General features: G+C 39.9%; 3 protein-coding genes across 4 annotated transcripts in view; 1 reads left to right on the forward strand and 2 right to left on the reverse strand.

The window, feature by feature from the left end:
- The window catches only part of LOC109855877, an 83,561-nt gene that overhangs the window by 37,276 nt on the left and 33,432 nt on the right, over window positions 1-12,853 (forward strand). The gene's annotated exons all lie outside the window — the stretch shown is intronic.
- On the reverse strand, window positions 2,511-10,323 carry LOC109855892 (sperm surface protein Sp17). Its single transcript, XM_020430590.1, has 4 exons — window positions 10,055-10,323; window positions 4,256-4,513; window positions 4,041-4,171; window positions 2,511-2,824 (listed from the first exon to the last, which is right to left on the reverse strand). Exons 1-4 carry the CDS (start codon window positions 10,131-10,133, stop codon window positions 2,675-2,677), a joined length of 618 nt encoding a protein of 205 aa, XP_020286179.1. The 5' UTR covers window positions 10,134-10,323; the 3' UTR covers window positions 2,511-2,674.
- Window positions 11,845-12,853, reverse strand: part of LOC109855884 (BUD13 homolog) — a 3,963-nt gene continuing 2,954 nt past the window's right edge. The window contains exons 6-8 of the mRNA XM_020430580.1: window positions 12,524-12,672; window positions 12,233-12,417; window positions 11,845-12,114 (exon numbers count right to left, since the gene is read on the reverse strand). Of these exons, the coding sequence (XP_020286169.1) occupies window positions 11,942-12,114; window positions 12,233-12,417; window positions 12,524-12,672 (507 nt within the window). The 3' untranslated portion in view covers window positions 11,845-11,941. The remainder of the gene's footprint in view (window positions 12,115-12,232; window positions 12,418-12,523; window positions 12,673-12,853) is intronic.

A 12,853-nucleotide genomic window follows, 5' to 3' on the forward strand; every position in this document is an offset into this window, starting at 1 on the left:
CACGTTAATTCGCCGGTGTCTTCAGCGCGGTACAAATATATTCGGTACAAATTACAAGTATATAGAAGATAAAAATAAATATCGCTTCGTAGAAAAACGCGTTGGACGAACGTGAGAAAGTGAAAATAAAAAAATTCCGCAGTATACCCTGCTTTACGGACGAATATAAAACCGGCATTAAAGAGTAAACAATTGTTTGAATAATTTCAATTGTAAACTTACTCTCTCTTGTGATGTCGTATAGCTGACGCATTTTTAATATTATACATTTTGAATCGTTTACTGATTGCTTGCCGCTACAATCACGCACAAGAGATAATCGATATTCTACACAAGTTAACACTTTTTTTTTTTTTTAGGCCTGATAAAATAAATTGCCATTTCAAAGATATTAAAACGTACATCGATTCTAGCTAATTTACACGAAACTAGATCGCAATCAAGTTACCACTAGAATAGAAACAATTGTCTATATTCGGGAAAGACCTTGCCATTACGCATAAAATTAAAAAATTCAATAACACGTAAACTTTATAGAACGAAGTATATTACTTTGGTTTTTACATGAGAAAATTTGAGCATGTAAGCTCGTATAGAGATCATTAGTGGAAAGACCTTGCTCGGTAAATTGACGGGTCTTTTTCAGCTTTTTTTTTCAAAGCAGCCGTGTGTACGTGTGTGCATGTATCCTGTATATATTACGCACGCTTTTAGTCGGTGCAGTAGAACCTCGATTTAATGGATAACTTGATTAATTTCTTATTGACGATAGGCCGATAAATTGTATACGCGGTTTTTTATTCGTTTTAATCGTATTTATTTTTTATTATTTTAGATATTTATATTTTAAGCGCAACACCGCGCGAGGAAAATCTGAAAAAATTGAAGAGATCGAGCAATTTGATAAATTGTGAATTAATATAGAGAGTAATTTGAATTTTAGTTTAAAATTTAATTGTTGTATTAATTTCTCCGTTAAGTGGAGGTGCTACTGCATTAGTAATATATATAAGCACAATAAAATATTCTTCTCTCAACGTTTGAATTTGTCAAGTTCTTTCTATATCCCCCACACATTATGGAAAAAATCTTTCTAAATTTTTACAATCCTTTTCTAAAGTTAACATACAAGTTGAATAATATGACGATCAAGATTAACCCCTTCAGTTCACTCCTTCGCTTAGTAGGTTATAGCCTGCTTCTTTTTCTTTCCTCAAAACTTCCAAGGGAGAGATGCAATCTTACATATTTTTTACACTTTCCGCATTTAGAAAACAGAACGGATGTACACATCTAATTTTTTTGCAGGGAGAGAGACAAAAAAAATTAGATAGAAGAAAAATCGTAGAAAAATGTAGAAAGTGCATTGTATAATCAAGAAATATACTTTATATATATAATATATATATATATATATATATATATGTATGTATCACATTCCGTTTCGACAATATTCGACAATAAAATTAGAAAAAAAGTAAAGTGTGCTTTAAACGTTTATGTGCACAATAGGAAAAGCATTCGAAAAAGTCAGATTTCTGTGCTTAATGTAACTTTAGAATTCGGAGTGACTACCGAGAAACAACCATACCGTTTATTTTACATAAATACAGGAACTTATACAGATAAGCATGCACTTTGTGGTACTGGTACACCGTAATGCTCCGTGTATCATGCGCAGGACATCGTAGTTTATAAAGTCTATCGTTAGTTTTTTTTTTTTTTCTTCTTTTTTACATACATTCCGGCTTAGCATACCTACCGGATAGAAAGATGTTGCATATCTATCAATTGGTTTTCAAAAAGATCGTAAATTGTATCGGGCAATATCGCGAGGATTCTATTTCTTCTCACACATTGAGTTTCTCTATACATCTTCTTATCTCTCTTTCCGTCGTAGTGTGTCGCATCTAGAAAGGGCCTTCAAAGAAATCTGCCGTCTGTCATATTGTTCATACGTGGCAGTTATAACTCATAAAAGTCGATAAGAATGTAAGAATAGTTTCGAGAAAGAGAGAGAGAGACAGAGAAAACGGCCATACGACAAATCATATTAAATATACACACACAAACTCGATCTATAGGGATTGACTTAAGGAACAATATTTTTTATTTCCCACAGTGCTTTCTTTTTTTTCTTTTTTTTTTTTTTACACACACAACGACTTCGTTCGCAAGAAAACTTTTGTCGATGTACATGTATTCATTAAACGACAGAGGATTACTTAGATGTTCCGATTTGTATGCGTCATCGGTCGTCTGTATACACCACGTTCGTAAGGATCCTCATTCTAGTCAAAGTAGAAAGCGTGTAAGTCTCACTGGTCCCGGGCGAAGGCTGGAGATTAATTGTCAAAAACGGTAAAATAAACGGTATCGTTGTTTATCAGCAATTTGCGATCGACCGAAGTGAGATATATATATAATCAAAGTCGTTAGATACTTTTTTTTTTTCCTGGAAATGCCTCGCACAATTTACGCGTAATAATGCACTATATATATATGTATCGTTTTTTTTTTTTTTTTTTTTTCACGGATGCTACATTATTATGTAAGATAATAGGAAATATAAGGGGGATGGAGTTTCAACCTTTTTAAGAATGGCACTGGCTGTAATAAGTAATAATAACTTTTCTCCCAGCACATCCCTACGTTCGAGGTTTAATTAAGCGTCTTATTTTTTAGATTCGTCGGCAGTAGAATGGATGTTGACTTCCTGACGGACCTTGTGTCCGCGGAAACTCGCTTGGATCTTAGTTGCAGCCTTATGCAAGTCCGGATCGGCCAGGTCGATCCCTTCTAATTCATTCACGGCGTCTTGCATCTGCAGAAAAATTTGAAAGAAACAACGTAAAAACACAGAAAACTTTGCGCGTCTTCGTTTCATCCCTAAACTTTCCCGTTTCTGTTGACGTGTGCACAGAGTTTTTCTGATGAATCTTATTCATATGCACACGTACGTGGGATATGATGATGTTTACCGAAGTTACCCTTTTCTCTTATCAATAGGGTTTGAGTGTGTGGAATCCTGCTGAGCAACTACTAGCTCGTGCGTAATTAATCGACGTGACGCGAAAGTAAAACGTAAACTTTGTAGGCCGTGCCGGTCTACTGATCTCGGGACGAGCTTTTACAGCATCCGATATATGCGGATGATCATCTTCAGCTTGGAAGGCAGCTGTCGATTACTCACTGAGTATTCGTAGACCGTCGTAATGTCAAAGGGTCTAACAATAGCTTTCTCTCACGAACCTCGTCACAGAAATGATCGATCACGGCGACCTTGCGCATCAGAACCTATCATTACTCTGCTTCATCGATCGAATCAACGTTTAACGTATCGGAATGATGAAAAAAAATTCCTTTGATTACAACGACTTAGCTATTCATACTTTTTTTAGAGCGAGCGATGTATAATCGTGTAAAATCACGGGGGAGCGCGAAGGCAACTCTTACGAAAAAAAAAAAAAAAGAAAAAAACACAACAAAAACGAATCGATTAACGAACTCTACTTTTCTGGCGGCAAAGTTGTGTTTGCTTTCTGATCGGTAACTGGGGTTACTACCCTACGGAAACTTTCAACTCTGTTTTTATCGCAATTAATTGCTTTGGCACTTTCTCTATCTTTAATCTCATCCTTGACACAAACGAATTTATTATGCGAGATAAGGTCGATAATATAATAATTAAAAATCAAAGGTGATTGCCACATATTCTTAATGGAAAACGAACGATAACCGGTAAAAGTTCTCTTTTCTCAATAGCGAGGCATATTGAGTATTGAAAACTCTCATATCAATTATTTACATATTCTATAGAACTTATATAGGTAAAAACTTATATAGGTAAAAACTTTTCTTGATAATCGGGGGCGTAAGTCGAGTGAGCTTTGCATAGGGTCAATAGCTCGTTTAAGTTCGGTCGAGAAGGCCAGATATGTGCCAGATAGAACACAGCCTCTCATTTATCTAATACTCTCTGATCGATTGATAGCAGCGGGTCTACACATTTAACGAGAGACTGAAGGGGTTAAACTCACCTTTTCTTCGATCTTCGTAGCCGCGCTCTCAACCTTGTTCATCGCTGATTTAGCGGCTGTGACGGCCTGCTCCTTTCTCGACATGTGGCCTCGGAAAGTCGCTTGTATTTTTGTCGCTGCGTTGCAAAGCGCTGCGGAATTAGACGTGTTAATAAAGTGTTAATCTATTTTTTCAATTAGGATTTATTTTCGAGCACATATAAACATTTTCTCACCCTGATCGTCGGCGGAGAATTCCTCTTGGAGCTGCTCCTTCGTAGGTTCTTCCGTAAATTCCTTTGTAGATTCCGAGGGCGCTTCGTCGGTTCTCGACGAGGTTTCTGACGCTCTCAGACTTTTCCTAGCGTGATGTCCACGGAAAACCGCTTGTATTTTCGTGGCCGCCGCCTCTTTCTCTTTCTCGTCCTCTATATCTTTTTCCTTCTCCTTATCCGACGACTTCTCTGTCGTTGGCTCCTCTGTTTTTGAGATATCTTTGAACACAAAAGCAATTTTCAAATAATTTTACAATTGTACGCGCGCGCGTATGTGTGAATTTTTAACAATTAAATCAAAGGTGTTTTGCTTGATACCTTTGAGAGTGTTTTTCTCGAAAGAAAACGAGAGAATGAAAAGTATAAAGTAATAGAACACAGTGTGTCGAAGTCGTAAGTTTCTTGGCACAGGATGTGATTTTGTAATGAGCCTCTGTGATAAATTTTTCCTAAAGGGGTAAGCAACTCCTCTCTCGGAAGTTGGTTCGGCAAATTCGCAAGTTACTTGAAGAAAGGGCGCGGCTTCTGGGATACATCCCGTATATTAGAAATGGCCGCCGTGTTAGCCACAGTTCACCTACATTTATTCTGAACATTTCACCTTCCACATACACGGTTCGGAGCGACAGGTATCGATTGGAGTTTCTATTTTCGCACTGCATGTTCGAGATTGCACGTCGCCTAATATACATTTTTAAATATTTCGCACCCCGTGACCGCGGACGCGCGGTGTGCGCGGACTAATGGTCAATCGATTCTTTCAATCTCTTCGGTTTTTCTGTTTAATTTAAACTCTCGTGTCCCCAATGATTAATCGACTACCGACGTATTGACGTGCCGTAGGAATTGTGTCACGTTCGTTCGACGCGCTTATTTCACGCGGCATTATTTCTCTTCGTGGAAGTCGTAAAATGTTTCCTCATTTCTTCCGGCGGGGGGAAGAGAAATGAGAAAAAATAAAAGATTAGATTCTCGCATCGTACGTCGAGAAAACTATTAGGGAACGTTCCGCTGAGAAATACTCTCTCTCTCTCTCTCTCTCAAGAGAGTTCGAAACTCCTTTGACTTAGCGCTATCCCCTGCATCTTCTTCCGAAATGCGATAACACACGTTCCTCACGACTGATCTACGTGATTTGTTTTAATTACGATGATATCACTCATTTGATGTGAGAGAGAGAGAGAGAGAGAGAGAGTGTGTGTGCTTCAGACTCAACGGTCAAAGATTAAAGCGAGGATTGAGTGTGACAATATTGGAAGAATTGCATTTTCCTTAGAAAAAAATAAAAAAGAGAGAGTGCACTTCAGCTATTGAGCGCTTTTGCGCGACACCGTTTCCCTAGGTTACCGCACACTCGAGGAGAAGCGGCGAGTGGAAACTTGAAGGAATATAACCGACACTTTCGCGCGGCGGAGTAATGAATTCTTCCGCAGCTCTATGCGTCGTCTCTCGGCTGCTGTATGCCGCATTGTGAGCAAAGACGTGCGAATCGAGACGCGTATCGTACAAGTTCGCGATAATTTTTATTACGGAGACGTTTATGTTTATCTGTACATCTTGCACACCGTATATGTATATATATATATATGTGATGCGGTAAAAGCTTTCGAAGAAAGCAAAAAAGTGCGCGGAGAAGAAAGGGTAAAGAGCCCGCGCACGTTTTACGCGCGTGCATAAAGCACGTATTAAATTTCAGTTAAAAGCGCTTTATCCGGGCTGTGCTCCGCATATTTGCACCGCAAATTTTTATTTTCAAGTACCCTTCGTTCCTCTGTTTTCTTTACGACGACCATGTTTCTCAATTGCTCTCTGTACTTTCTTTACTTTTTTTTTTTGTATATATCACGCAAGGATGTTCCGCCCGATCGATCCACCCAGACCTTGTTATACCATTCTCAAGGAAATCAAACTTCCCATTAGGGAGGAATATCGTTATCTTCGTCTCATGAAGCATTGTAGTGAGTCATAAATAGATCAACTTTATCCCATGAAGCTATGAGCTAAAACTCTCGCTTGTATGTTGCGGAAGATATTTTATTTTTATTTCGAAAATGTGTGTCGCGCTAACTTTTCTGCACCGAGAATGCTATTAATTGTTTAAAAAGTTGCGGCAGTAAGTCCAGAGCGATAAGCTCTTTCATCGGCTTTAAGCGACGATATTTTCCAATTAAATGGCATCGTCTGGTTCGTAAATAGAAAACTTGTTTCAATTTCCAGTTAACGAAATTAATTAATTGAATTCAAAGCGATTTTAGAAGATTTAAACGGTTTTATCATCGCGATGAAAAGCGTTTTATTGTCCTTTCTCGGAAGTGTAAAAACAAAATAAAAAGAACGCGATAAATCTAAAAACGATAAATCCGCTTTAGTAGGGAGAGGGAGGGAAAGACCTACAAATCTCTCTCTCTCTCTCTCTCTCTCTCTCTGGAGATTTACTCTTTGGTGGAGATAGTCCTTTCTCGCGAACGTCCGGGAGAATTTATTTCGCGCATTTATCAATTGGTTTACGCCCGTCAGCTCCTGCGAAATAACTGTCGGATACCGAACAGCTGATCTCAAATCGCTTTCGTGCGCAACTACTTCCTCCGCTTCGTCGCTACCGATAACGATCTCTTTTCACCCGACCGGTCATGGGGTGTTCGATATATGTCGTTTCTCGGTTCGTATATATTGGTGTGGAGTAAGAAGTAAAAGGGTAAGAATTAGCACGTCCGTGCACCTAACAATCGCGTCGTCGATCATCATTCGGCTCCTCCTCGCGCTCGATACGTGCGATATTAACGGGTGGCGGATGCGATTCGCGTGTCCTGAGACAATATCACTTCAACCCCCGTGCCTCGCCGCCTCTTTTAACCCCGTTTTTCTCTCTCCGACGGTCCCTGTGTCGGGGCATGCACGCGAGGATCGTTCCATCGCAAGGCGGCTTTCGGGTCGCACTCGCGCTTGCGACTCACCTGCGTCGGAAGCACGTCCGGGCGCTTGTTCGTTTGTACGTTTGTACGTTTGTACGTTTGTTCGTTCGTTCGCTCGCTCGTTCGCTCGTTCACTCGCTCTATCGGGCTTTTTCACCTGCACACATCCACGCGCGACTCGGTCTCAAGTACGACTGACTGTTCCCGGGCACCGGCGACCCCGTTTATAATAGCGGCCGATCACGGCCCTGCTGCGCCGCTCGTTCGCAGTCGCAGTTCTCCGGATTCTCGCCTCGCGGATCTTGTCGCGAGGCGAAACAGGGCCGTCGCAGGTGTCGTTCAACCCTCCGCCCGCCGTTCCGAACTTTTTATTTATTTCTTTATTTACTCCAAGTTCTCCCAGCAACTTGGCCGACCGCGTCAACCCGCGTCAGGGTGATTTCTCTTCAAATTCCATTAACCCGCGAGTGCACAAATGTTTTGATCCACTTTGAAAATTTACCCAAGTTAGAGAGGAATTATATTTTTTTTTCTCTTTTTTTTCTTTTGGAAACTTAATTTCTTTCGGAAAAAAGTGCAAACTGCGTTTCACGCAATTTTCGCATCGTTTGTAACGCTTGTAACATTGTTTATAATTATTACAAATAATTAAAATTTTTATAATATTTATAATAAATCATACATCTGCAATTGCGCTTTTTTAGCGTTCTATTAATTGTTTTTTTTTTTAATTTTTTTAGTTGTATGTCACAGAGGCTTTTTTTAATATATATATTGGCTGGTGAAAAAATCATCATTTGCGCAGGTGCGGTTACGCTAAAAATATTGAACAATATTGTTTGCTACAAATAATATATATTATTCGTCGTGTGTTATTCTCTCTCCCGCCGAACGTTAAAACCATTGGCGCTGCGCTGTTTTGAACGTTTTAAGCGCGATGGGGGATGATACTTTCACGGCATCTAAATCACCAAGAAGCCGACGATGGCACCAAAGAGGATTAAAGAAAAAGCTGACATACACAGTTTACATCCTCTATTGAAATTCTGTTAGTGAATAATATTGCATTATATGTTTTAAGCTACTTATCTGATACTTGTGTTATTACGCGCTACACGTTAAAGATACTGTTAAAGCTAATGCACAAACAGCACAATGTTTCACAATCTACACATTCAACTTCCGTTGATAAATCATAGTTGCAATATGAAGGTTTCACGCAATCGTGTGTTTTTTCTCTTTTTTTTACAACCATTTTTTTCTCTCTATTCTACATACACACATCCACGCGCACACTTAAAGAAAACTGGAAACTTCTTTTCTCTGCTCGTTTATATTTTTCTATTTTGTATAGAAAAAAAAGCATTGAAACTGTTGCATCTTGAAAGTCGATACACGTTAACTTCACACACAGAACTTTTCTATATCGTCGTATATATACACACACACACACACACACACAATATATACCTATATTTATCATTCTATTTAGCATTTCTGTTCGACCGGAATATTATGTGAGCTATATAGCTGCAATATCTGTGCAGGTATTGCATCGGTATTGATGAAACCCATCTCTCGCATGCGGAAATTCATCCAAGTTTCAAATAATTGATTCCGCTCGAAGTTACGTTAGACTTTTACTACAGCCAGTAAAGCAGAAAATGCCGAAATTCGATAATGGAGTTTGTGTGTATCAGCTTGAGATAAATTTTTGTTCACAATAAAACTCTGAACTTGTCTACGCGGTGCATTGTAATGTGTAATTCGCGTTTAGAAGAAACATTACCTCTTTGTCAAATGTGAACCAAATTGGAATTAAACAGATCAATAATCCGGTTAAAGGGAGGTCTTTCGCCAGACATGAAGGGTTGGACCTTGACATATATCACGCAATCGGTACTGCCATCGGTATTTTGATACACCCCCATCGAATTTCGTGCTATTTTTCGCTTGTCAAGATATATTGCGTTCTGTCTGACGTGTATATACCGTTAACAAGAAACCGTATATTACCGTACATTTATGAAGAAATTGCAACCGCACGTGCAATAAGCGCGTTCTGAAAATCGTAATAAAACACAGAAAATACGATTGACATGTGCGAGACATTGTAGTTCTGCAAAACACGTTATTCTAATTTCGCAAATTTATTTTACTACTGCATATTAAACTAAACTAAAAAAAAAAAAAAAATGATTTGATCGTACAAAAATAATTTCGCGAAAAGTTGTCCATTTTTAGTCTTTCGCCGAAATTTTTTTTTTTCTAACAATTCGATCTTGTTTTGTTTTGTCAGCACGATAATCGAGACCGATACGCAACTCGTGGAACGTGGAAAAAAACTATTATCAGCTGAATGCTAAAAAAATTTTTTTATTCATCATCGCGCACATCGAATGCATTCATTACGCAGAAAAAAAAAAAAAAACAGTCGTTCGTCCCGCCGACTTTGCTGATTGCGTTGATATTACTGAAGCGTGTACGCAATCAGCTCGAGAGATCTAACAAAGTGAACAGTGAGGTACATTTATCACTCGTGAAACAAAGCAGACTCTGTCATTGTCAAAGATAAACAACGTCGAAGTTCTCGCGACAGTCTCGCGAGCTGATAGAGATTAAAAAAACTCGCGTAACGATGCAAAGAAAACAAAATAAAGCCATAAAAAGCCATTAAAAATACAATTTAATCGTCAATATACAAAAGTGTGAATGATAAATATCATGCAGAGACGCCACTGACACTGAAGCTGCCGAAAGCAAGATCGCAAGATTTTGTTGCATTGGCTTGAACGTTCGCTGATGCTGTCTGTGCAATTACAACAAGGTAGAAGGGACGACCTCTCACCCCCGTTCTTGACGGAATCGCTTTCTTTCGCTTCTTCCACCGCCGGCTGGACGCTCTCTTTGCTGGTATTGCACCCCATGTTTCTTCCGTGCGTTCCGTCTCCGCGAACTTATTTTATATCGAACGAAAACCACGCCGCGTCGTTGTGAGAGAGAAGAGTCCCGTATTAATGCGGTTTCCTCGTTAACATCGCGCTACCGAGAAGTACCAATTTACCACTTGTTCCTAATAGAAGTAGCGTCTTCTTCGCAGCAATCGTGGCAGTTACGCTCTTAACTTCTCGAGAAAGTTGAATTAAATGCATAAATTATTTTTCTTTTCGCTTTTCTTTTCTTCGCGCTTCTTTTTATTATCTTGTGTTTCTTTTGAATCTTTTCTCGGTCTTCTCTCTTTTTCAATGATTCAACGCGAAACCTCGTTATTTCGCTTTTGAATATTCTTTTTTCTTTTTTTTTCTTTTTCTTTTTTTTTTAAGTGTGTGTCATTACTCTTATCCCTCTTGAGAATTAAATACTTCTCTTCACAGTTCGTTACGTGTATAGGCTCTCTCTTTGAAGTAGAAAAGAAGCATATCGCGCATCTTTAATTGACTGAAATTCGATGAATTTTACTCACGGTTGTACAAACACATATATCCTTTCTCTTTCTCGCTTTCCTTCTCCCTTTATAGGCGCGTGTGTGTGTGTGTGTGTGCGTTCCGTCAGAACGTTCCTCCCCTTTGCGCCCACCCCCTTTTCCTTCCGGTTATTCGGGGGTTACTGACACGTCGCGTAGCGCCGACACCTGTGAGACGATCCTTCACACTCGAAAGTGATATCGAGCCTTTCTCTGTTACGCGTCTTCTCTGTCGCGTCCGTCTCTCCTTGATAAAGGGGTTTCGCCGGTCGATTCGTTGGCTCAACGAGAGTCCAACATCACGGGGTCTGAACACACAGACGAGAAATCCCGTCGACGTCGCGAACAGTACTGACGTTACGACCCTGCCCTTGCTCGCGTGGCGACCAAATGACTGTACCAGTCGCGCTATATATCGCCGATATATATTCGCGCCACGCAGAACCCCCGGTTTCTCGGAGCGGAGGCGGCGGAGGCGGCGGCGGCGGCAGTGGCGGCGAACACGCACGCGGAAGAGATCGCCACGTTTCTAGCCACGTTTCGGCCGGCGGCGCGGAGCGGCATGCTCGCGGCAGGAGCTAAAGCGCACGCCTACAGTGTTACCAATGTATGGCGATTGTCCTTCTGTAAGGATTCGACGCCGATAATCGAGAACTAGAGATAGATGTATATATATATACGACGCGACGGGTCGTTTCGATCCGTTATAACTACGTCCCGATCGGCGTACGCCGCGAATAATGATTCTATGTTACATCGCGCGTCTCTAACTTCTCAAGACTTTCCATAGAATCCGCCGTCCGTCATCCGTTCGGTGCGAATTCTCGCGCGACCTTAAAAGCTCACGATCGATTTCACAGACGTTATTTCGCTCGTCTAGACCATTGTCGTCAGACCGACCGTTGCCAGACCCGGCGCCAGCCTCTCGGCGTTCCTCTCGTTTTCTGGAACGAATATCGATCTCGCGGTTTTTACGGGTGCACGCATTACGGCAGCTCGTTAATATATCTCGGTCGTTACGCCACGTTAGGGTGGAAACACCCAGATTGGGATAAGGATCACGAATGAACGAATACGATTACTTTTGCATTTTCGTGTGTGAACGAACAAACGTGCTTATTTGTCTGGAGAAATTTTGTATTAATCAAACCATTTGTTTTTTTTTTTTTTTATCGACTTATTTTATCAAAATTGTTTTATTAACAATCGCAATGAAAATATAATTAAAAACTTCTAATATTTCTATAATATAATATGTATGTGCGAACCCGATTACATGTCAGCTGTACTCCACTTATAAGCTTCTTCTTGCCGCGCTTTCTTCGCGTTTTGCGTTTCGAACCACTTTTTCTCGTATCCGTTGCTTCTGTCGACGCCGTCCCATCGATACCCAGGTTTGATACCAAATCGATTTGGCGCGTACGACCCTTGATATTGTGGCGGATCTAGAATTGAGATTATTAAATAATGACGATGTGTTTCTCTGAGATATATGTGTATGTAATATACGAAAGACTGTTGAAATAATATCAATAATTTTTTTGCGAATTTTTATGTACATACCTGGGTTTCTCTTTCCTTCTTTTATCTGTTTTTGTTTTATGTATTCCAACATAGGATCACCGTCTTTCAACTCTTCTCTCAATTGTTTATCCAAATCTGCGTCATCCGCGTATCTTGCTAACGGTTTACTCATCTCGTATAAATCGTCCTGTAACCTTTCCTCACGATCTTTTATTTGCTTCAGACTAAAAGAAACCAAATTTTCAACAATTAAAGAAAATTAACGATAAGATATTAATGGTAGTGCAATAATTATATGTTTGATGAAACATGAAAAAAATAATCGCTCACCCTTTGCCCCATTTGTCGTATTGCTCATTTAGTTCTCTTTGACGTTTTTCCTGTTCATATTTTTCCGCCGCTTCCGCTTCCAAGTTACGCTTTCTTCCGCTCTCTTTGTNACGTAGAATTGGAGCTTGTCCTTCTCCAGTGAACTCCATCTGCGACAATTAAACGTTAATTTTTTTTTTATCGTTGATATCCACAGCACGCGCGATAATAAATAAATAAGAGATTGAGTTGAAAGGCCGATCCGAGCAGTAAAATACAAGTTGGTCGTGTATCACAAATAGTCTTTATTAAATTCAACAGACGTTTCGGTCAAATGGTTTAGACCTTCAT

Source organism: Pseudomyrmex gracilis, unplaced genomic scaffold, assembly GCF_002006095.1.
Source record: "Pseudomyrmex gracilis isolate BER0280 unplaced genomic scaffold, ASM200609v1 scaffold_101, whole genome shotgun sequence".
Classification (NCBI taxonomy): Eukaryota; Metazoa; Arthropoda; class Insecta; order Hymenoptera; family Formicidae; genus Pseudomyrmex; species Pseudomyrmex gracilis.

Coding starts and splice junctions, on each gene's coding strand:
- LOC109855892 (XM_020430590.1), bottom strand. CDS start 10,133: ATGGGGTGCAATACCAGCAAAGAGAGCGTCCAGCCGGCGGTGGAAGAA. Junction 4,514..10,054: donor CGATTCCGTCAAGAACGGGG/GTGAGAGGTCGT, acceptor TTGTGTTCAAAG/ATATCTCAAAAACAGAGGAG. Junction 4,172..4,255: donor ATTCTCCGCCGACGATCAGG/GTGAGAAAATGT, acceptor CTAATTCCGCAG/CGCTTTGCAACGCAGCGACA.